Source organism: Crotalus tigris, unplaced genomic scaffold (assembly GCF_016545835.1).
Source record: "Crotalus tigris isolate CLP2741 ecotype Arizona unplaced genomic scaffold, ASM1654583v1 scf7180000024316.1084291, whole genome shotgun sequence".
In the NCBI taxonomy this organism is placed as follows: domain Eukaryota; kingdom Metazoa; phylum Chordata; class Lepidosauria; order Squamata; family Viperidae; genus Crotalus; species Crotalus tigris.
In genome coordinates, this window is record NW_024100488.1 from 281,068 (window position 1) to 305,631 (window position 24,564).

Genomic DNA, 24,564 nt, shown 5'->3' on the forward strand with positions numbered 1-24,564 from the left:
ATCAAAATACGTACATTATCTTCGGCAAGTGTCTTTCCTTTAAAAAAAGACACATTATGGTTGGCTTTGAATCAGTGGTCGGTTGCAACAGGGCAGATTTTTTAACCAGTTTAGTTTCCCGGCAAACTTGATCAGTGGAAAAAAAAGTAAGAGTTTGGCTCACTTTTAGAGGCTATGTAAGATAGAAGTGAGGTATAAATGAAGTAGGATTTCTACACATGCCACATTGAATTTTTTTTTTCCTGTTAGAGCGGTGTTCCTCGGCTGGCTGAGGAATTCTGGGAGTTGAAGAGCACTCATTCTCAAGTGACTAAGGTTGAGAAAAGAGGTTTATAGAGATTCTCAGTCATCCAAGGTCCTGGTTGTCCCAAGGATGCTTTTTCACGAGGCAACTGGACTTCCTTTAGTTTTCTTTGAAGACCGTTTTGCTTGCTGGATGAGAAGAAGCAGCTTCTTGGATGAGAAGCGAAGGGTCTTCAGAGAAAAACAAAGTCCAGTTGCCTCGTGAAAAAGCATCTTTGGGACTGCATTAGGGAGTCCCTTAAGTCTCCGTGGGAAGAGACTCCGTGTCTCTACAAATTGGTCTCCTCCGTGGTCTTTGTAGCTTACGCGCAGTCAGAGCTGCGTCTTGGCGCATTCAAATATGCTCCATCTGATTTTGCTGATAGCCGGGGCAGCTGTTTGGGTTAAAAACCAGAATCTTGATTAAGCCGTAGGAAGAGTCGCCCGCTAGGAGCGATTTTTAAAAGCCAGTTGAGGCTAGAAGTGGGTTCAAATGTTTGTGGCTTAGCTGGTTCTAATCACGGCTGTTCCGTACACCCACTTGGGACAACATTCATCACTCGCAATTTCCTTTCTGATCCGGGCAGCCTGTAAAAAAGCCTGCATTCGTTCGTCAAGTAGACCAGGGTTTATCCCGATCACTTGATAAACTTCCATACCGACAAGGAATCGTTCGCTGCACCACCGGCTTTGTTCAATTCATCTTTGGCTCTGCAAGTTGCAAAAATTCAGCCCGGCAAACAAAAGGCGCCCGTCCCACCCCAGGGCAGACAGAGGACTGAACGACCACAGGCGTGTCTCCTCTCCCCCAGGATGAAAAAGCCATACAACCACGGACCCCAACCCCCATCCCAAAGTGAAGGGAGGGGGAGGAAAGGAGTACCTCCTTTTCCCACCCGATCTGCTTGGATTCTTGGCGGCGAGACAGAGGGACCTCAGAAAAACAGTATTAATTTGCTTTTCCTTCCTCTTTCCCTGACCCCCCCCCCCATGCATGTCTGGCCCCCGTGACCTTTGCAAGAAGCCAGCTGGTGTCTGGCAGCCAAGTTCTCCCCCCCCCCCCGTGTCCTTTGTCCTCCTTACTCCCCAACTTCGCAGAACACATATGGAAGCTGCCGATGCCTTCCTCCCCCCCCCCCCGGTGCCTTTCGTCACTTTACTACCTGCTCTAAACGTTTGTTACTGTTGTGTCTGAAAAAGCGTTTAAATTATAGAAATGGTGAATGCCTATTTATACTAAAGAGACCGTTTTCACAGCTCAGACTTCCCCGAGGCTTGTTGATTGCTGGCGGATTGGGGAAGGCAGTTTGCGGGAGGGGGGGATCAGACCACAGGTAGCCCTTAACTTACAGCCCTTGACTTACAGACTTGCTAAGCGCCTGGATTTGGATCACGTGACCACATAGATGCTGCGACGGTCGTTAAGCGTGAAAGGGCCCTAGGTCGCTTTTTCCATCGCTGCTGTAAATCCGAACCGTTGCTAAACTGTTGTTAAGTCAAGGAGTACCTGCAAAGAGTGAAAATCCTGATGGGAAGGGATTGTGGAAACCCAACTGCTTGAGTCTGATTCCTTGCACATGTGTGTGTGCGCGCACGCATCTGTCCACACTCACACCCACACATACAGGACACTTCTTCTGTCACAGCCATCCCACAAAGAGCAGGAAATAATCTGAGTTTATTCCTACTAAAAAAAAAACACACAAAAAACAAGAGAACATCCTCAACTCAGGAGTGGCAGAACGTACAGTGTCTTCTTGCACCCAGCCAATGCGCCACGTTACACGGAGGAGGGAATAATAAATATGGGGGTGTGGAAAGTGAGAGACACCCAGAGGGGCTTAAGTGAAAGACGCTAAACTAACGGTTTGCCCCCCCACACACATAAGCTAGGTTTTGCTTCCATGCACTTTTGTTTTATATAAACATGCATACAATCTTCCAAACGTAGGGACTAGAGCAGTAGTTCTCAACCTTTCTAATGCCACGACCCCATAATACGGTTCCCCATGTTGTGGTGACCCCCAACCACTTATACATCACTGGGTGCCAGGGGCGTGGCCAAAGAAAAGGGGGAAAAATGGCGGACAGCCTTGTTTGGCGACCCCCATGAAATGATCGTTCGACCCCAAATGGGGTCCCGACCCACAGGTGGAGAACCACTGGACTAGAGACTTGGGTCTCCAGCTTTGAGGCAGAAAGGGCTGCCACATCGCCTCGCCATTACCAAATAACTTATTAACAAGTGGGTGGGTTGAACCCTGGAGTGCTGCAGAACTGGCTGGTTCCAAAGTGGACAAGTGCAGATAAAAATAGTGTCTGGCGGTTTAAAACTCGCATCCCCCCCCTGTGGAGTCCATGGGCACCATAAGGCCTTGCAGGGGGGTAGGTTTTTTTTTTTTTTTTTTTTCTGGCCTTCAAGCCAAACTTCGAAGCACGACTGGAAAGCCCACGTTACAGCTGGCCGAGTGCCCCATTCGGCTAATTCTGAAAGAGTCGGGCTTTGCAAGCCCACCGGGGCAGGTGGGTGCTTCTTTCTCATTGGGAAGTTGCCACTTCTGGTGGGTCACCGAGGAAGGCATGCCCTTCTCCTGCCACTGGCCCTCCCAACCCTCATCTCCCAAAGGGGCATCAGGTGCAGAATGACCCATCGTGTGACCGGAACGGCAAAAGTCACGGGAAGAAACTTTTGTTTTGCCAGCTGAAAATTCATTTTCAGCGGCCTGGTGGGAAGAATCGCAGCATCCCAGACGAAGCAATTTTGGCACAGCAGCTCCGTCTCAGCTTTTGGGAGCCCCTAACAGCCTTTGGGGGGGGGGGGACGAAGCATGTTTTCACCGCAAAGTGCCATCCAAGATGGAGGTGTTTTCTGTAGGAGGGTCTGTACAGAGAGTGCAAAGATGTTTGGAAAGCAGGATCCCTGGGTTGACTCCAGCTCCTGCTGCTTCCCCTGGCGTTCTCCATGGGGACGGTGGGTCAGTGGTCTTGGCCTCTGGAAGCAAAGAGAGCAGCCAGGAGAGAACCAGAGGGGCAGCTGGACCTCAGGGGCCTGGCCTTGCCATCTTGGCCCAAGGGAGTCCTCCGTCAAAGGGGTTTGTCCCCATTTCTAGGGTTTGCTGGGGCAGCAGCAAGCAGCTGGCGTGCCCGGCTCTTCCTTGCCCCGGCCAGTGTTCAAACGGTTTCCGCTCGGCCCCAGTTGGAGGCATCCAGTCCCAGCCCACCGTTGCACAGGAGCAGGTATCCCACGTGGACGATGCAGGGTCTACGTACCTGGAAAGGGAATGCAGAACTGGTCAAGATGCCAGGCCCCCAAAGAGCTCTCGAGATTGCAGAGACCCCATCCCACCCCCTCCTGGTCTGGGCACGGAATGCCAGGAGCAGTCCATGCCGTGTGCAGCTGAAAGAGCTGAGGTCCACCTCTTAAATCCCCAGTCTCTGCAGCTGAAACACACTTTTCGTCTGAATTACACGATTGGAACCCAGGTTTCAATGCGGCAAATATTCTCGGCCCAGTTTGAGCAACGGATGTCCGGATGCTTCAAGATAAAAGTCTACTCAACCTGGCCAAAATATCTGGGAGAGTCACCTCAAATAATCCGCTCGGGCCACGCTCTGAAAAAGAAAGACTTAGGAATGTCGGGAGAGTTTTTTTAGCTTGGGAAGGAAGTGTCGGGGGGGGGGATAGAAACACAGGCTTGTAAAACTATGGGGGGGGGAGAGAAATTTTGGTGGGAAATTCAGGACCAAGGAAACCATTTATGGTTAGTCTATAAAAGTTCTGCAAGGCAAGGGGATGATTGCAAACTGGAACAGCTTCAAAATTAGCCTCTTTAAATACATTCTGGGGTCAGGGGTTATAAGGTTCTGTGGAATATTGGTTGCGAAGGTGGAGAGAATGATGGATTGGGTGGGCTTTCTAACACCCATCTAGGAAGACTGGACAGCCACCTGCCTGAAAACAGTATAGGGTCTCGTGCTTGAGAAGGAGGTTGGACTAGAAGACCTCCAAGGTCCCTTCCAGCTTGATTATGCTGAGGCCATAAAACTCTAGTGGGAGTCAGGCATTATCCATCTTGCAATTCCTTGATTTTCTGACTCCAGATTCTTAAAGCTGGAACAAAGCTTCTCAAGGGAGAAGGCAGCTAAGCAGAACGGTCAATCGTGCAGAGACAGAACGGTCAACCTCCCCAGGTTCAGAAGCCTGCAGGTGCCCCAGAGGTCTTGCGACAGGCGGACTTGTGGCCTGACCGGCAAGGGCAAAACGAGAGTATCCGATGGGCTTCGAAGTTCTCTCGGCACCCACAAAGGAAGGAAAGGGTGTGTAGAAAACAGACACAGACCCACAGCTAGCTGAAGGCATGCACTGGGAGAGCGCTCAGAGCGAGAAGAGGAAGCAGCGTGCGTCCCAAGAGAGCAGCCGACGTACCCTCGAAAAGAGCAGCAAGTGCCGGTACAGAGGTACCACAAGCGGGTATTCACAGAGCCGGGATGCCGCGGTGCCACTTTGCTGAAAAGAGAAAGCAGAGGTCAACGTCAGCAGGGCGCAGCGTCCACCAACGGGCAGCAAAGGGGTGGCCTGTATTCCTTGCACAATCCTGTAGCCCCTACAGAACGTTCACAAAGCCAAGTTCCTAGTCCTCTTGAAAAGAAAACCCCTCGCTGCCGTTTTCTCCAGTTCTTAACCTAGCTGGCGGCTCTTTAAAAGAGACAAAATGTTCAGATGGGGGAAGGAAAGTATCAGAGTCCAGGAAAAGAGGTGCGACCCCCCCCCTAAAATCCCAGCAAAGCAAGCCCCAACGGGTCTCCTTCCCCCTAAATCCCCCTTTTTTCCCTCTCCCACAGAGTCTTACATGAGCTGGCCGTTCCATGCAGTGGAAGAAAGGCTGGGTGAGGTTGGGGGGCCAGGATGGGCTCCAGCCTAAAGCAGCTGGAAGGAAAAGAAAAAGGTGGGGCCGTGGGCCTCTCAGCAGGTGGCTGGGACACGCATCCACGCTCAAATGCATGGGGCAGGCAAGCGGCTGCCTCGGGCGGAAATCACTGCACTCCCAAGTGCAAAGCCTCATGCGTTGCATGCTAGGGATCCTCTTCGCGTTGTTGAGTGGATTTTCTCCCATTTTATAACCTTTCTGCCCCAGTTGTTAAGCAAATCACTGCAGCTGTTAAGTGACTCTTTCAGTTGTTAAGTGAATCTGGCTTCCCCTATTTATTTTGCTTGTCGGAAGCCAGCTGGGAAGGTCGCAAGCGATCACAGGACCCTGGGACAGTGCAACCGTCACGAGTACATGCCAGTGGCCAAGCATTTTAATTTGATCCCGTGACCAGAGGGATGCTACGACGGTCATCAGTGGGACATAAGTCTGTCTTTTCAGTGCTGCTGGTAACTTCAAACAGACACTAAACTAACGGTTGTTAAGTTGAGGGCAACTTGTACTTCTGGGGGTGCCCCAAGTCGCCCCGGGGAGCAAGTAAGGCCAGAGCTGGTCAGGATGGTGAAGAGTCTACAGAAGAAGACAGGACTTGCCCTCCTCGTGCGCTGCTTTCATGGCTGCCATCTGGTCCTTCAAGTGTTTGATCTGAGCTTCCAGTTCCACATTTCGGCTCTCGGCGTCCTTTAGCTGGCTGGGTGGGGAGGCGGGAGGGGAAAAAAAACAGGGTCAATAGAAAGTCGGGGTCTTTTGGAGGGCTAGTCATGCTGGCTGGGGAATTCTGGGAGTTGAAGTCCACAAGTCTTCCAATTGCCAAGATCGGACATCACTGGACCAAACGGTCTGGTCTTTTGTGGACTTCTAAGCCTCCTTGCTCAGCTGGAGAAGATGGTGACGATCCAGAGCAGTGGTTCTCAACCTGTGGGTCGGGACCCCATGTGGGGTCGAGCGACCATTTCACGGGGGTCGCCAAACAACGCAGTCCGCCATTTTTTCCCCCCTTTTCCTTAGCTGTGCTACTCCCTTTTATTCTATTGGCTTCTGAAAACCAATAGAATAGACTCTCTTGAATAGAGTCTAATTCTATTGGCTTTCAAAAGCCAATCGGAATTGTCCAGGCTGTCTCTGCCCTGCTGAGCCCGCCAAAAGTCCCATTCTGCAAACGGTGCTGCACCAGTTGAGTAGTCCTCGACTTACAACCGGCTGAGTAGTCCTCGACTTACGACCGGTTGGGGGTCGCGGCATTAAAAAGGTTTAGAACCACTGATCCAGAGGGACATCTGACCAGGGACATCTCCTAGATCCCTCCCTGATGCCTCCCTAAGGCAGTGTTTCCCAAACTTGACAATTTTAAGGCATGTGGACTTCAACTCCCAGAATTCCACAGCCAGCGTTGCTGGCTGTGGAATTCTGGGAATTGAAGTCCTCGTGCCTTAAAATTGTCAAGTTTGGGAAACACTGCCCTAAGGGGTTGTCCACCAGGAATGATTCAAAAGTCAAGGCAATGGCCAGGCATGATCAAAGCTTGACTTTTTTGGACCACAGAGCCCACACACACACACACACACACACACACACACACACACACACCCGCCTCTACAGCTCACCTGGCAAAAGTCTGGTTGGCCACTTTGATCACGCTGAGCTCTTGACACAGCAACTCCCGGCTTTTCAGTTCCTCCTCGAAGGCTGCCTGCAGTTCGAGAAACATGGACTGGTCCAGCTTCTGCCCATCGGGCAGTTTACGTGCCTAGCAGGAAACACAAAGAGCGGTTGTGTTAACACCGAATTGAGCATCGCATTGTCTTTACGGCCTCCGCCGCATCTCCAGATGATGCTAATAAAACCCAGCACTGCGCTTAAGCATTAGGCAATGTTCGTCATAAGGATCAGCCAGTTGCTCAGCATCTGGATTTTTTAATCACACGATCATGGGGATGCTGGAAAGGTCGTAACTATGAATGTTTTCCTTGTTGTTAATTGCGAAGTCATGTCCGACCCATCGCAACCCCATGGACAATGTTCCTCCAGGTCTTCCTGTCCTCTACCATCTTCTGGAGTCCATTTAAGTTCACCCCTACTGCTTCAGTGACTCCATCCAGCCATCTTATTCTCTGTCGTCCCGTTCTTCTATTGCCCTCAATCTTTCCCAGCATCAGGCCCTTCTCCAGTGAGTCCTTCCTTCTCATTAGGTGGCCAAAGTATTTGAGTTTCAACTTCAGGATCTGGCCTTCTAAACAGCAGTCGGGGTTGATCTCTTCTAGGGCTGACCGGTTTGAACGCCTTGCAGTCCAGGGGACTCGCAGGAGTCTTCGAATGTGGTCCTAAGTCACTTTTTTCAGTTGTAACTCTGAATAGTCATTAAACAAACCATTGAGGACTAGCTGTATAACAGTCTCTCGTTTTCTGAGTACACCTAATGCTTGTGTACTGGAGGCAAATTCCAAATAAATAAGGTGTAAGCACACATATCCACAGAGGTATAAAAATAAATAACAAATACACAATTGCCACCGAGACAAGATAGAGAATTCCCTTTTTTCTACCCACCAGCTCCTCCAGAGGTGTTTCCTGCGCTTCGCCTGAGGGCATCTTCCCAGCAGCCTCCACCTCCATGGCGATGGGACCTCGGTCTCGTCCCTCGGCATGATTCTGTCTGAGAGGAAGGGAGAGTCTCACAGACCTTGTCTCGCCAGCCACGGCATCTGCACAAGTAGCCCTCGACTTGTGACCGTCCCTTTAGTGACCGTTCAGAGTTATAACGGCACTGAAATCAGGGACAAAAGCATTTTTCACACGATCGTTGCAGCCTCCCTGTGGTTATCTGATCAACCCTCGGACGCTGGGCAACTGGCTCAAATTTATGAAGGCTGCCCTGTCCTGGAGAGGGTCACGTGATCTCCTTTTGTAACTTTCTGACCAGCAAAGTTAATGGGGGAAGCCAGATTTGCTTAACGACCGTGTGACTAATTTAACAGCCGCAGGGGTTCCCTGAACAATCAGGGCCAGAAAAGTCGAAAACTGGGTCAAATGTACTTAACATCTGTCTCACTTAGCAAAAGAAATTTTGGGCTCAGTTGTGGTTGTAGGTCGAGGACTATCTGCGTCTCCGGCTGCTCCTCTCTGACCCCCCCCCCACAGCTGGGTATATTTATTTGTGGAGAACAGGCCCATGGCTGCTCATCACACTACGTGACTCTGGGAGGACAACCACTCCTAAGAAAACAATTGTCACAAAACCTCTAGGGAAAAAAATAAAAAAAACAGAGTTAAAATACCCATAATGCAATCGCAGGGGGGGGGCTGTATGACAGAGCCCCCACCACCATCAACCGTATTGGGCCTGTTTAAGCTCCTGGACCAGCTCCGGGGGCCAAAACCAGGGCTTTGTGACCTTCGGTATGACCTTCACTGGAAAGCAGATGGAGGCGACGACTTCCCCCCCCCCCACAATGCCATAAAGCTGGGGAATTCTGGGAGCTGAAGTCCACCCCTCTTAAAAGTTCACTAGAGTGATGGCTGGGGAATTCTGGGAGTTGAGGTCCACCTGTCTTAGAGGTGCTGAGGTTGAGATACTCTGCCCTAGAAGCACCTGGAAGGGTCAGTTCTGCAGGTGAAGTACCTGCCTAGGACAATCTTCGGAGCCAACACTATCGTGGAAAGAAACCCCGAGGTTGCGAGCTCCAGCCTAGCCTTAGCGCAAACTTACACAACTCTCCCCAAAGTAGAAAAGTGCACCAAAAATGCTCCTTACTTCACAGCCGTGTAAGTGTAGGAGTACCCCACAAAGGGAAGCTGCACTCCGAGGGGAGAGGCCTCGAGGACGTCCGACAGGGTCTCCTGGAAAAGAGAGGGAGACAGAAGCAAAGAAATGGAGGGACGTTCCCAGGCGGAGCTGAGCCTTTAGCAGAGAGCCAGGACTAAAGGCAGCACCCCTGATATAAGAGGTTAGGGTCTTTCGGGGGGGGGGGAGAGGATTTTTCTGGATATCCAACTGTTGAAACTATCCTGCTTGCTTCATTTTTTTTCTTCATTTTTTTAAAGAAGAAATTGGACAGCCATTTGTCTGAAGTGATGTAGGTCCTAGGAGAAGGATGTCCAACTTTGGAACTTTAGGATTTGTGACTTCAACTCCCAGAATTCCCCAGCCAGCATGCTGGGAGTTGAAGTCCACAAGTCTTAAAGTTCCATAAGTTGGGCACCCCTGGTCCGGGGTCCCCTTCCACTTCTGTTACAGGTAGCCCTCAACTCAGGGCCACAATTCAGCCCCAAATTTCTGTGGCTCAGTGAGACCGTCGTTAAGTGAATTTCATGACCTCCCTTGACCGTCGTTAAGTGAATTTCATAACCTCCCTTGACCGTCGTTAAGTGAATTTCATGACCTCCCTTGACCGTCGTTAAGTGAATTTCATGACCTCCCTTGCCATCGTTAAGTGAATTTCATAACCTCCCTTGACCGTCGTTAAGTGAATTTCATAACCTCCCTTGACCGTCGTTAAGTGAATTTCATGACCTCCCTTGCCGTCGTTAAGTGAATTTCATAACCTCCCTTGACCGTCGTTTAGTGAATTTCATAACCTCCCTTGACTGTCGTTAAGTGAATTTCATAACCTCCCTTGACTGTCATTAAGTGAATTTCATAACCTCCCTTGACTGTCATTAAGTGAATTTCATAACCTCCCTTGACCGTCGTTAAGTGAATTTCATGACCTCCCTTGCTGTCGTTAAGTAAATTTCATAACCTCCCTTGACCGTCGTTAAGTGAATTTCATGACCTCCCTTGTTAAGTGAAACACTGCAGTTGTTAAGCAAGTAACACGGTTGTTCAGTGACTCTGCCTTCCCCACTGACCTTGTTAGTCAGAAGGGGGTCCTGTGACCGTGGGACCCTGTAATAAACATGAGTCAGTCGTCAACTGTCTGAATTTTGATCACGTGACCGTGGGGACGGTGCAACGGTTGTGTGAAAAATGGTCCCTTTTTGCAATGCTGTTGTAATTTTGAACGGTCACTAAATGAACTCTTGTAAGTTCATCTCAAGCTCAGCCCAGTCAGGAACCAATAGGGCAGCACGGAGCGGACTGGCCCTGGGTGCAGCGGAGAGGAGAGGGGAGAAAAATAAAAGGTCACCTACCCCTCCCCCGCTCACCATGTCGGTGAGGCAGTCGTCCACCACGTCGAAGTTGCACGTGTCGGTGGCGTTGGCGAACTCGGGCACAAAGGACGGGGCGCAGTCCCGCAGGCCCTGCCAATCGATGCCGACGAAGAAGGGGAGCTCCTTGAAGTCCTGGACTCCGTTACGTCCCAGGCGTGTCTCCCGGGAACAGATCAGCCCTTCGATCAAGGCCTGGGCTTCTGGGGGGATCTCTGGGGCCGAGAGGGGAAACCGGAAATGCTCCTTGGAAAATGAGCATTGGGACAAAGGAGGAAGCAACAAGTAAGTAAGCAACAAGCAGGACCGGTCTGGCGTATGGACTGATGATATCACCTAGTTTGGTGATGAGATGTCTGCAAGAAACCCAGACAGCACCAAGAATCCCACAGCCGTCCTCCTTTTCCTCCTCTGCCACTCCACACACCCTACTCCCTCAGCACTGATGATGTTTCCTAGCTGGGTCATGAAATGTCTGCAAGAAAACCACCCAGCTCAGAGAGCACCAAGGACCCCCTACCAGTCTTCCTTCTCCTCCTCTCCACAACCCCTCCTGCCTTCTAGCACTGATGAGTTTACCTAGCTGGGTCATGAAACGTCTGCAAGAAAACCACCCAGTTCAGAGAGCACCAAGGACCCCACAGTCTTCCTCTTCTTCCTCCACAACCCCTCCTGCCTTCTAGCACTGATGAGGTTACCTAGCTGGGTCATGAAACGTCTGCAAGAAAACCACCCAGCTCAGAGAGCAACAAGGACCCCACAGCTCAGCCCTGAGCTACAAAGACTCTCTTCTATCAGTAGAACATGCTATCATCAACAGCCTCACATCTCAGTCCAGAACTGGGCCATGTTATCCCACCCCTCTCAACCCATCCCACTGCCCTCCGGCCACCAACCTTGAAGTGCAGAATCTTCCCGTAGGTCTCCACGACAGAGTCGGCAAAGAAGGGGGTGTGGCCAAAGAACATCTCATAGGCAAAAACGCCCAGAGACCACCAGTCGCATTCTGTGCTGTAGGAATGAACGCCATCTTCCAGTGCTCGCAAGATCTCCGGGGAGAGATAATCCGGGGTGCCCACTGCCACTGTGGAACAGACCTGCCACCGTGAGAATGGGGGTGAGAACCTCGGAACCAGAGTCCGATCGGCCCCATCCTATTTCTGACATGGCCCGGGGGGGGGGTCTTTGGAAAGCCCACAAGTGGGGGACCGAGGTGGGATGCCCCTCAGCCATCCCTGTCAGACTGCCATGAAATATAAGCCTTCCGCTGGTAATCATGGTTTGTGTGTAAGTTTGATGGGAGATCAGAAAGCTCTTTGGATCAAAAGCATGATGGTTATTTTCCTCATGAAGTCCACACTCCTAGAGTAGCCCACCCCACCCGGTTGGGTGTCTCACCGTCCCATCTTCTCGTAGCTTGAGACAGGATCCAAAATCCCCCAGCCGGATGTGCCCACATCGATCGAGCAGGATGTTGTCGGGTTTGATGTCTCTGTCAGGCGGAGAAGGACAGGATCGGCAAAAGGACGGGCAGAAGGACCACAAAGGAACTTGGGAAACACTGGGACTGCAATGCAGCCCGACATTGACGTTGCTAAGCAAGATAGTTGTTAAGTGAGAGCTTTGCCTCATTCCATGACCTTTCTTGCCACAGTCATTCAGTGAATCACTGCAGTTATTAAGTCAGTCACGCGGTTGTTAAGTGAATCTGGCTTCCCCATTGAGTTTGCTTGCCAGAAGGTCACAAAAGGGGATCACGTGACTCCCCGGGGATGCTGCAACCGTTGGAAATATATGAGGTAGTTGCCAAGCATCCGAATTTTGATCACGTGAGGATCAGGATGCTGCAATGGCCATGTGACCACTGGTCATAAGTCACTTTTTTTCAGTGCTGGTGTAACATTGAACAATCACTAAAGCAGTGTTTCTCAACCTTGACAATTTTAAGGCATGTGGACTTCAACTCCCAGAATTCCACAGCCAGCGTTGCTGGCTGTGGAATTCTGGGAGTTGAAGTCCACATGCCTTAAAATTGTCAAGGTTGAGAAACACTGCACTAAAGGAACTGTTGTAAGTTGAGGACTACCTGTATACACAAAGAAGGATGTTCTGAAGATTGTAAACATCTCATGGGATGACCTCTGCCTCTTCAGAACCCACCCTCCACCCCCCAGCCCATGTACCTGTGCACATAGCCCATGCTGTGGATGGAATCAATGGCCATCACCATCTCAGCCAAGTAGAACTGGGCCATCTCCAGCGGGATGCGGTCACCAAATTTGCTCAGCAAGGTCAGGAGGTCACCCCCAACATAATAGTCCATCACCAGGTACTAGAGAAAGGTAGGAGATAAGCTCAGAAGGAGAGATGATTCTGATCTTAGGCAGATTTATTGCCATCTCCATCATACTATAGACTCGACCTAAGTATATCATATATATCATAAAACATAACAGCATAATGTAATGTAATATAACGTCACCCAACATAGCAATCGCACTTAAGACTTCTACACCGCTTCACCGTGCTTGACAGCCCTCTCTAAGCGGTTTACAGAATCAGTCTCTTGCCCCCAACAATCTGGGTCCTCATTTTACCGACCTGGGAAGGACGGAAGGCTGAGTCAACCTTGAGTGGTTGAAAATCAAACTGCACTCAGCAGAAGTAGCCTGCAGTGCTGCATTCTAACCACCGTGCCACCACGGCTCGTATAACACGTAACATAATATTTTAAACCAGTGTTTCTCAACCTTGACCATTTTAAGGCATGTGGACTTCAACTCCCAGAATTCCACAGCCAGCAATGCTGGCTGTGGAATTCTGGGAGTTGAAGTCCACATGCCTTAAAATAGTCAAGGTTGAGAAACACTGGTTTAAACTCTTCTACCCTCCATCTCCTCTATAAGGCGACTCAGAGGTCTAAATAAATCAAAGTCAGCCACATCCACATACATGTGAAATAAATTTCACCCCCCTCGGCTGCACCAAACAACGGGACTCACCAGGTAGTTCTCATCCTGGAAGGCAAAATGCAACTGCGTGATCCAGCGCTTGTCTCCGTTCACCAGGACATCCCTCTCCTCTCTGAAGCAGGAAACCTGGAGAAGAGTTGAGATTTCAAAGAGAGGGACATCCTTGGCCAAACCTTCTGTTTCGTACAGTGACGGGCACAAGCGGATGAGGCTCTATCTACTTCTCTAGTTGGTCTCAGGCCACATTTATTTATTTATTTTATTTATTTATTGAAATTTATAGACCACCCCACTCCCGCAGGACTCCAGGCGGCTAACAATAAAAACATAATATAACAAGACAAACAATACAGTAACATTCATCCAGGGGTCAGATTTTATAAACCCCAGGCCTGCCGGAAAAGCCAGGTCTTAAGCAGCTTGCAGAAAACCAGCAGGGTGGAAGCGGTCCTAATCTCCGGGGGGGGGGGGAGCTGATTCCAAGACGTGGGCGCCATCACAGAGAAAGCCCTCCTCCGCGGCCCCGCCAAATGGCACTGCTTGGCCGACGGGGCCTGAAGGAGGCCCAGCCTGTGGGATCTAACCGGATGAAGGGAACTATGAGGTAGTAGGCGGTCTCAAACAAAACTTCCCTGCCATCAGCGTGGGAAATACAGGCTGTCCTCGACTTATAAGCATTCATTTAGTGACCATCTGAATGTCACTGAAAAAAAAGGGACTGATTTTCACACTTATGACCGTCGCAGCATCCCCGTGGGCATGTGATCAGAATTTGGGCACGTGGCCACTGAGATGTATTTGCGACAGTTGCAGTGTCCCTTTGGGGTCACGTGATCCCCTTCTCTGACCTTCTGACCAGCAAAACCAAGGGGAGGGGAAGCCAGATTCACTTAATGACTGCCTGATTTACTTAACGACTGCAATGATTCGCTTAACAACTGTGGCAAAAAAGGTCGGAAAAACTGGGCGCATCTTGATTAGCCCTGGAAATCCCGGTCTGAATTGTGGTTGTGGGAACCTACAGTCTTTTCTTCGGGAAAAGCTGGACAGCAAACAGCATGTCTTCAGAAAATCTGCACTGAAAAAAAAAATCAAGGCAATTTTGCTTGGATTCTTCGAAATGTTAAAGGAATCCGGCCGGAGGGAGTTATGCAAAACTGGACCTGGCTGGGCACCGATGGAAATGGAAATCCTGAGGAGGTAGCCACGATGGCTTGGCAGATGTTCTGCCTCTACTCTTACCTCTCCCCGTTTCAACATGTCCCATTTATTCATTATTTTCATGGCATACACTTGAGAGGTCTTCTTCTGCTTCACCACTGCCACCTGCACAGGTAAAACAGTCAAGAGAGACACGTGCAAGACAGAACTAACAAACCTCCTATTGTTACAGTAGCTGCCCCGTTATGCTCGCTTGTGCTTTGCTGCTGTGCTGTTACAGACTGCCATGAACTGTGGAGGAGGCGGAATGAAAGGGGGGGAATGTTTGGGAAAATGAAAGTAAGTGCTGCATCTCTTGGAGAAGCTGCCTCAAGGTCACCCAGGTAGAAGCAGGAGGGAACTGCATGCCAAACTACACTGGGACTGTCCGTTAAGGAAACCTCTTGCCTGATTGGTGACACCGGGGTGGGCAATGAGAGATAGTTAAGGGTGGGGAGGAGTAGAAGTTAGGGATTTTGGCCTGTGGTTTCTCAGTTCTGGCTTTGCAACACTGCAATATACTTGCTGTCTAATAAAACAATACTTTTCTGAACAAATGGGGCCAAAGATCGTTTCTGTTTAGAGCAGTGTTTCTCAACCTTGACAATTTTAAGGCATGTGGACTTCAACTCCCAGAATTCCACAGCCAGCATTGCTGGCTGTGGAATTCTGGGAGTTGAAGTCCACATGCCTTAAAATTGTCAAGGTTGAGAAACACTGGTTTAGAGGTTTAAGTTATTCCAGGTCTGACACCTGTATTAGCTTAGGCCTCAGAAGGCTGACATCAATCTTGCCGGTCTGAATGTGCGTCTCCCCTCCTTCCCTTTCGTCAAGACTGAGATGCTTTCTCAGATTGCCTTTCTGCCCTGGGACTCAGATTTCTTTTATCCGACTCTTGTCTTGGTAACCGGATCTTCCTCCTCTTCCTCAAAGTTACTCCCACAGCCCATTACGATGTACTAGCTGCATCCTTCCAAACCTCCTCCCAATCACCCCAGAGTTGTCTAAAAACTTTGGAGTAATTTCCTAAAATAGAGGGACGGTTTCATTTCATACTGCTCCGCCCACCTGAGATTTCTTAGTCATTGCTGGCCACTTCTGCTAGGACAGAGGATCCCACAAATGCTGGTTTTTGCCAGCAAGGACATCCCTTTGGGGGTCCCTACAGCTACCCTCTAGGGTGGCCCGTCTTCCTTCCTCACCTCGCTGAAAGCTCCTCGGCCGATCACTTTTAGGATCTCGAAGTCATCTCGCTGCAGCCGGAGCTGTTTCAGTCTGGAGGTTAGTGGCTCCGCTGGAGAGAAGGAAAAGGAGATTATTGGGGTTCCTCATATAATGCCCACTTTGGGTTAATTAAATTATCTAGGAGCTCTGAACTGGAGAGGTTAAAGGAGGAGATGTGAGACACCCTCTCAGCATGTTCTGGACCTGCCTTAGGGCATGAAAAGCCAGCTGGGTGACTTTGGGCCAATCACCAGGAGACGGTGAGTTCTAGTCCCGCCTTAGGCATGAAGGTCAACTGGCTGGTTGTGGTCTAATCACTTAATATTCTTAAGGGAATCACTGCAGCTGTTAAGTGAGTAACACGGTTGTTAAGTGAATCTGGCTTCCCCGTTGACTTGTCAGAAAGTCACAAAAGGGGATCACATGTGGCTGGGACACGGCAACCGTCATAAATACAAGTCAGTTTCCAAGCGTCCAAATTTTGATCAAGTGATCACGGGAATTCCGCAACGGTTATAAGTGTGTAAAAAAAGGTCACAAGTCACTTTTTTTCAGCGCTGTTGTTGTGACTGCGAATGATCACTAAACAAGCTATTGTAAGTTGAGGACAACTTGCACTCTGTGTGAGATGACCATTTTCCTCAGCAAAAAGGAAGGAGAGAGTCACTCAACGGTGAAATACATTTAGTGTCATATACATTTGATCAATCAATCAATAAGCCCTTTTTCCCCTTGCTTGCGATGGCCAGCCTCTTTAATCCCCCTGCCCCCCTGGTCCTGGCCAAACTCTTGTGTCCACAAATATTAGTAGCCAGGGAAAGGATCGGCACCCCACCACAACCATCCTGGATCTGTGACTCAGCTGGGTGCCAAGGTCTGCCTTCTGCCCGCAGGCCTTAAAAATAGGTTTCCTGCCCGAGCAGGGGGTTGGACTAGATGACCTCCAAGGTCCCTTCCAACTTTACTACTACTACTATTATTATTATAAATGCATGGGTGCCAACTTGAGCGGGGGGGAGGGGGGAGAATCCACGTGACCTGCAACCAGGAAGAGGTCAGGTGGCCCTCAAATTTAACCTCCCCGGGTGACTCAGCTGCCGGCCTGCCCAGATCTCCAGATTTGGCAGCGGAGAAGGAGGATAAAGTCTTCAAGGATCTGAATCCACTTCCTCACATGGCGACCCAAAGATCAAGCGAAGAAATCTGGCTGGCAGGAGAACAGCTCAGCCTGCTGGCAAAAATAGCTGTGATGGAGGCAGCTGGAATGGGACGCCTGCGGGGAGGGGAACCGGAGCGCCCAGAGGCCACGCAGACAGCAGGAGACGGTGGAGGAGGAGGAGGAAAAGTCCCCGACTGGCACCTTGGAGGGGAAGAAGTGAACAGACTCATTCTCCCCAGCCAGCACCTTGGGGAAGGTTCCTCAAAGACTGAAGGAAGAGGGGCTGAGGCAGTCCGACAAAGCTGCTGTACCTCCACCCCCACTCCCACCCACCCTGATTCTGAAGCTGGGTTGGCTTTGAAGCCATTGTGGCAACTCACAAGGAAGTCCTGGGTGGCACTGGGGTCCCCACCAGCAGCCATGCCATGGGGCAGCGAAGTTGTGTTGGCTAATTGCTGAATGCTGGGTCCATCAGGAAAGGAAAGGAAAGGAGAAAGGAAAGGAAAGGAAAGGAAAGGAAAGGAAAGGGAAGGGAAGGGAAAGAAGGAAAGGAGATGGAGGGAGGGAGGGAGGGAGGAAGGAAGGAAGGAAGGAAGGAAGGAAGGAAGGAAGGAAGGAAGGAAGGAAAAAGGAAGGAAGGAACTAAAAGAGAAACTTCCTGACAGTTAGAACAATTAACCAGTGGAACCACCTGCCTCCAGAAGCGCTGAATGCTCCAACACTGGAAGTTTTTAAGAAGAGACTGGACAGTCATCTGTCCACAATGGTGTAGGGTTTCCTGCCTGAGCAGGGGATTGGACTGGATGACCTCCAAGTTCCCTTCCAACTTTATTATTATTATAAGGAAGGAAGGAAGGAAGGAAGGAAGGAAGGAAGGAAGGAAGGAAGGAAGGAAGGAAGGGAGGGAGGGAGGGAGGGAGGGAGGGAGGGAGGGAGGGAGGAAGGGAGGGAGGGAGGGAGGGAAACAGGAACAGAGAGAAGGATGGAGTGTTTCTGTGTTTTTATATACCACTCAGAATTTGGTGATACAGGTGTATAAAGAAACATGTTCTTGATAAATGAATAAATTCTTCCAGACCCAAAACCACCTCATTTCAGGCAACTCATTTAAAAAAAAAAAAAAGGAGAGGCATTAAAAATGAAGGGACAAATTTGGACAGAAAGTCTGCAAGGGCCCAACAAGGAGCCTCCGTCCCCTCCTTCCCCCAGAATCTCATGGCAGCGGCTGAGAACTGGAGGCAGACCTGCTCAGAGGACCCTTCTTGCTTCCTTCCCCGAGGGAAGAGAAAAAAAAAGGCTGGCAGGAGCTGATGCTTGGCACCGGCCAAGGAAGGACAAAAATAGGACCAAATTCCAAGGGCAGAAGGGAAACAAGCAGGGTTGTTTTTTTTCCATTCTCATATTTCTTAAATTTCAGACAGAGTCACATTGAGCAATTGGATGCAATTTTCAGGAAGAATTTATGCAATGAGCTGCCTAATAAAGAAATAGCGTTTGTAATGGCACTTGAGAACAAATCCTGTTGCCTAGCAAGATTCATTTGGGGTCAGCCTAAGTAGCAGTAAGGACCAAGCACTTAAAAAGAGTTATTTGCAAAATTCTGAAAATGCAGAGTAACCCAGCTTTCCTGGTGCTGCTCAGATTGGCTTTGCAAATCCCATCTATCTGTCTGTCTTATCTATCATCCATCCATCCATCCATCCATACATCCATCCATCCATCCATCCATCCATCCATCCATCCAATCTATCTATCTATCTATCTATCTATCTATCTATCTATCTATCTATCTATCTATCTATCTATCTAATCTATCATACCTACATACCATCCATCCATCCCATGCTCATTTATTCATCTATCCACCCACCATCCATGTCTATCTCTATATCTATCCATTTATCAACTATTATCTCATCCATCCATCTATCCATCCATCAACTCTCACATCTATCTATATCTATCTATTCATCCATCTTTCCACCCATCTCTCTCTCTCTCTCTCTCTCTCTCTCTCTCTCTCTCTCTCTCTCTCTCTCTCTCTCTCTCTCTCTCTCTCTCATCTATCTATATCTATCTATCAGTCTGCCCGACTGCAGTTATCCGTCACTGCCAAAGGCGCTCAGTTCCTGCAACAAACACAGGCCATAAGATATTTTGGGATTCTGGAGACCTGGGATTATTTTTGGCCTCTTCCAACCGATACACAACCCTCCAGCCAAGAGCAGGGAAGGGGGGGCAGCCTCCCTCCCCAGCCCAGCCAAACGGCTTGCCAGACACAGGGAAAGAAGCTGCTCCGTTGGGTGCCTATTTCGGGCACCGGCTGGGTTGGGAATCTGGGCTTGCAACAATTCTCAGATTCCAGCTGGGCCCTGGGAGACTGGCTGCTCACGGCTGTGGGGGGGGGGGTGAGGGAGAGGGGGCGTGGAGCATTCCTGCCCATGGAAACTTTTATGCTGTACACAAACTGTCAAAGTCCAAAGATGCAGCTTTTCATCCGGATTCAACTAGGCTCAGTCTCGGAAAAAGTAATTCTTAGAGCAAAGAAAGGGCTTCAGAGCATGTGCAGAGTGCCTCTCCCCATGGTGCAGCTAGTCCCCAGATGAGGCCCGAAGCTGAGGGTGAAATTCCACACGTACAGGTGGTCCTCGACTTACCCCCCCAATGGAGCCCAACGTTTCTGTGGTTAAGTGAGACATTCCTTAAAGTGAATTTTACCCTGTTTTGCGACCTTTCTCGCCGCCGTTGTTAAGCGAATCGCTGCGGTGGTTAAGTGAGTCACACAGTGGGTTCAGTGAATCGGGCTCCCTCGTCGACGTTGCTTCTCAGACGGTCGCAAAAGGGGATCGTGGGACTGCCCGGGACGCCGCCACCATCATAAAGGCGAGTCAGTTTCCAAACGTCTGAATTTTGGTCACGTGACCGTGGGGTTGCTGCAACGGGCATAAGTCATTTTTGTTTCCAATCCAGTTGTAACTTTGAACGGCCGCTTGATGAATTGTTATAAGTCGAGGACCATCCTTATTTCCCTTTAAGATGGAGGACATCTGAAGCTAATTCTGTTCATCTGAATATCCCAACAGTTCACAGCCAAATCCGGGCACTCTCCTGCCCTTCACAACCGCTTGGAAAACCTGCCCCTACCCCCACTTCCCCCCACCCGCCAGCAGCCCTTGCCCCATTCCCTGCCAGCCCACGGGCCCCTTTTGCAAGGAAAAGCAGGAAAAAGGAGCCATTGCTTCCCAGGGGGAATAAAAAGCCCCGTGGAGCAACGGAGAAGAGAGTGAGAAGGCAAAGAGCGGAGAAGAGGCCCAGCTGCCCTACGCAGGAGGCCTTTTATGGCATTTTCCAAAGTCACAGCAGCCTAGAAACGTCTCACTGGAGTCCAGGAAGCTCCAGGCTCTGCTCTACCAGGCAAATCTTCCAGATCACGCCTCACCCGGCATTAGGGAACTATAAAAATCAAAGCTGTCTTGGTCTACATCAGAGAGGTCCAACTTTGGCAACGTGAAGACCTGTGGACTTCGACTCCCAGAATTCCACAGCCAGCTATGCTGGGAGTCGAAGTCCACAGGTCTTCACGTTGCCAAAGTTGGACACCCCGGTCTACACCGAAACAAGCAAGTTCTGTTAATACTCAGATCTTCAATCAATCAGAATAGAGTTGCAAGAGACCTTGGAGGTCATCTAGCCCAACCCCCCTGCTCTTCTAGTCCAACCCCTGCTGTACCATTTCAGACAAGTGACTGTCCAGTCTCTTCTTAAAAACCTCCAGTGTTGGAGCCTTCACCGCTTCTGGAGGCAGGCGGTTCCACTGGTTAATTGTCCTCACTGTCAGGAAGTTTCTTCTTAGTTCCAGGTTGCTTCTCTCCTTGGTTCGTTTTCCATCCGTTGCTTCTTCTCCTGCCTTCTGGGGCTTTGGAAAATAAAATTGACCCGCTCCTCTTCTTTGCGGCAGCCTCTCAAATACTGGAATACGGCTATCATGTCCCCCCCCCCAGCCCTTCTTTTCTCTAGACTGGCCATACCCAAATCCTGCAACGTTCTTTGTATGTTTCAGTCCTCAGGTCTTTAATCATCTTAATTGCTCTTACAAAAAAAAAAAACTCATGAGTAGACTACAAAGAATCATGGACTTCTAGGGCTGGAAGGGATCTTGGAGAACTCCCAGTCCAATCTCCTACCCAAAGCAGGAGTCAGTCCTTATTCAAGCAACCAGGCAGTTGCGTCGGTTCAATCCCCCCTTCCTCTAAGGCAGTGGTTCTCAACCTTTTTAATGCCAAGACCTCCCCCAACCGGTTGTAAGTCGAGGACTACTCAACCGGTCGTTAAGTCGAGGACTACTCAACTGGTGCAGCACCGTTTGCAGAATGGGACTTTTGGCGGGCTCAGCAGGGCAGAGACAGCCTGGACCATTCCTATTGGCTTTTGAAAGCCAATGGAATTAGACTCTATTCAAGAGAGTCTCTTCTATTGGCTTTCAAAAGCCAATAGAATAAAAGGGAGGAGCACAGCTAAGGAAAAGGGGGGAAAAAGGCGGACTGCGCTGTTTGGCGACCCCCGTGAAATGGTCGTTCAACCCCAAATGGGGTCCCGACCCACAGGTTGAGAACCACTGCGCTAAGGAGACTATGCTTAAAAGACGAGAGAGAGCCGAGGTGGCACAGCAGTTAAGAGTGCAGTACTGCAGGCCACTTTAGCTGACTGTGTTCAGCAGGTCAGTGGTTCAAATCTCACCGGCTCAAGGTTGACTCAGCCTTCCATCCTTCCGAGGTAGGTAAAATGAGGACCCAGATTGTTGGGGGCAATGTAAATATATATATACATTGTTTACTGGAGTACACCGCTTAGAGAGTGCTTGCACTTAAAGCGGTATATAAGTCTCATAAATAAATAAAATAAGAAACAAGGGTGTGTGAAAGGATTCAAAGTTTGGTCCAGCCTCCAGTCATAAGGAAATAAGGAAGTGCCAGTTCAAAAGTAAATTCAACCCTAAAGCCACAAATCCAGGCTTCCAGGTTCCTGGATCTCAGTGATAAACACAACTCATCAACTAAACGGTGACTTTCAAAGAACAGGTTAATTGCATCCATTCCTCTCTATCACTTTAGTCTTAACTCTTCATGGTGTTTTTTTTTTTCAAGCTTCCCTGGATAAGTTTGGAAGAAACCTTCTCTCTTTTCTTTCTTCTTTTAAAAAAGCATTTATTATGAAAAAAAAATATGTGCATATAGTGGAATTCAAAGAAAAGGGAAAGAGAGGGGAAAAACCAAGATGATCCTCAAAAAAGGCTTCAGGGTTAAGTTAAAAAAAAAAGAATAACATGGTAAATAAAAAAATAAAATAAAAAGTAAATGGCATCTCTTAGTATCTTGAATGGCTAAAAATAATTGCAGCACAAAGCACGTCCTTCACGTTGATTCTGAGCAAAAGAGTTTATTGTTGCTGTCGGTTTGATTTCGGGTTTTCCAGTTTTGGGACAGGCATCTACCTGTAATTATTTCCAAGCAATCAGCTAAGCCGTTTTTGTCATCTGTGCGAGAGTCTTTCCTTTTGGGCGGGCCCAAGTAAAATATAAAACATGTAGATCATTTCCTCCTGTTTCAAATTGGCTACTTTCCCAAATGTTCAGGTGTAGATGAAAAAAAAAACAAAAAACCACCTTGACAGCTCTTGAAGAGAAACTTGTCCTTAACAACTAAAATTTCGGTCTCTGGAGAGCGTGGCGTTTCAACAAAGCTCACAATCCAGAAAATTTATTCGGTATTCCCCAGGCCTGCCTGAAACAGGGAAAGCCATAGGACCAAAAAAAACGATGCTGAGGACAACTTTCTCAGCTTGAAAACAAATTCCCAGAAGTATGACCCACAACCCACAATTAGTCATGGCCTAATTTATGAAAGGGTGGAAGATATCGCTTTCAGCACCCCAAAACATACCAATTGGAAACAAATCTTTTTCCAAGTTTCAGAGCTCGGATTAATCAAAAGTTCTAAGTAGATGATAAAATAGAATTGAGGGTATTTTGTTTGTTTGTTCGTTCAATTGGGGGGGGCTTACTTTGTATTTATTTATATCCCAACTTTATTGTTTTTATAAATAACTCAAGGCATCCATACACACAGTACTGCTTCCTTGTCCTGTTTTTCCCCACAACGACAACCCTGTGAGGTGGGTTGGGCTGAGAGGGAGGAGGAACTGGCCCAAAGTCACCCAGGCGGATTTCCCACATAAGGTGGAACTAGAACTCACCGTCTCCTGGTGATTCACTCACAGTAACCCAGCTGGCTTTCAGGTCTATGATTGTCTCCTAGCGATTGGCCCAAAGTCACCTAGCTGGCCTTCAGGTCTATGATGGGACTAGACTTCACCGTCTCCCAGTTCCTAGCTTGGTGCCTTCATTACTAGACCAAACTAGCTATGTCACCCATCTCAGTTTGCAAAGCAACTCTGGGCAGCTATGGCCAAAAGCTACAAACTCCCTGGGAATCTGTAGTGCCCCCCCTTCTCACTGCCCTCTTTGGAGTAGCACATCAACCACCATAAACCAAGATATCCCCAGCACCCCCATGACAGATACCAACAGGACTCACCCCATTGTAGGAACTCCGTGATGTATTTCTCCTGGGCCAGGGGTGAAGTGCTCAGCTCATGATGCACGCACAGCAGGAGGTCCACCAGGGTCTCCAAGCCCACCATCCTGGGGTCAAGGACCAGCTCCTCCAGTTTCTTCAGTCGGACCTCTGCTGCCATGGGGCTAGCTTAGGTGGACGCTGGGGATGCTCCAGGTGGGCTCCCTCCAGACTGGGTGCACTGTCCACGGGGTCTCTGGCTGCAGCCTAGGAGGTCCAGCTGCAGCTATGGGAAGGGGCTACATCAAGTGAGCACCCTCTTGGCTGGTCATCTCCTTCCTGGGTGTCCACACAAGTTCTTTAATCCACCGGCTTCTTGGGAGGGATGCTCACTGTCCCACAAAAGCAGGGCTGGACAACTTCTTTATAACTCTCTCACACTCCAAGTGATTTCTCTTTCCTGCACACTCCGGAGCCAGCCCTTCCTCCCTTCCTCCCTTCCTGGTGCACACACAGGGTCTCTCCCCCACGCAGCCTCCTGCCTGCCTTGTGATCACCCAGAGTGGAAGTGATGAGGTTCTTTCCCCTCCCGGAGCGCACAAACATGCAAGACGCCAGCCTTTCCACGCCTTTCCCAGTGTCCCAAGTGCGCTGCCTTTCGAGCCAAAATAGGCTCCTTCTCCGGGTCTTGCACGCTCCCTTCCCACCCCGTCTGTCCGCCGCTGGCTGCCTGTGCTTGGCACACCCTGGGGCTGGCCTTCCCTGGCTGATCTGCCGGGTTCCAGGTGCCCAAACCCTCTCCCCCCAGGCCCTCCCTGGGGGAAAAAAAGCACCAGCCCTCTTTCTGCCCCCCTCCTGGCTTCCCTCTCCGTCTCAGCCCCCCCCCCCCCAACAAGCCACACCTTGCCCTCCTGCTCCGTCCTGCCCAATCCAGCCTGGCTTGCCGTCCTGTGCCAAGGCCTGTGCAGGAGCAAACAGGCTAGGGTGCCCCTTCAAAGGTCTCAGGAATGGAGCTACAGGCCAAGAGGCTGATCTTCTCCTTTTAACTCTTCCGTGCCTGGGGTCCATCAGGTTTCTGT

General features: G+C 49.7%; 1 protein-coding gene across 5 annotated transcripts; it reads right to left on the minus strand.

Moving 5' to 3' along the window:
* Positions 1–1,920: 1,920 nt before the first annotated feature.
* Positions 1,921–24,346, minus strand: DMPK (DM1 protein kinase). 5 transcript variants are annotated; one of them, XM_039325048.1, is made up of 16 exons: positions 23,507–23,637; positions 19,632–19,846; positions 15,733–15,824; positions 14,573–14,656; positions 13,361–13,456; positions 12,542–12,690; positions 11,757–11,850; positions 11,255–11,455; positions 10,341–10,604; positions 8,962–9,047; positions 7,758–7,863; positions 6,815–6,957; positions 5,804–5,901; positions 5,133–5,209; positions 4,709–4,789; positions 1,921–3,552 (listed from the first exon to the last, which is right to left on the minus strand). In XM_039325048.1, the coding sequence occupies exons 4-16, from the start codon at positions 14,612–14,614 to the stop codon at positions 3,454–3,456; spliced, it is 1,536 nt and encodes a 511-aa protein (XP_039180982.1). In that variant the 5' UTR covers positions 14,615–14,656; positions 15,733–15,824; positions 19,632–19,846; positions 23,507–23,637; the 3' UTR covers positions 1,921–3,453. The 5 variants fall into 5 exon arrangements, with proteins under 5 accessions (XP_039180982.1, XP_039180977.1, XP_039180978.1 ...); XM_039325043.1 differs by lacking the exon at positions 19,632–19,846 and having other exon boundaries at positions 23,507–24,346; XM_039325044.1 differs by lacking the exon at positions 19,632–19,846 and having other exon boundaries at positions 10,356–10,604; positions 23,507–23,666.
* Positions 24,347–24,564: the final 218 nt, after the last annotated feature.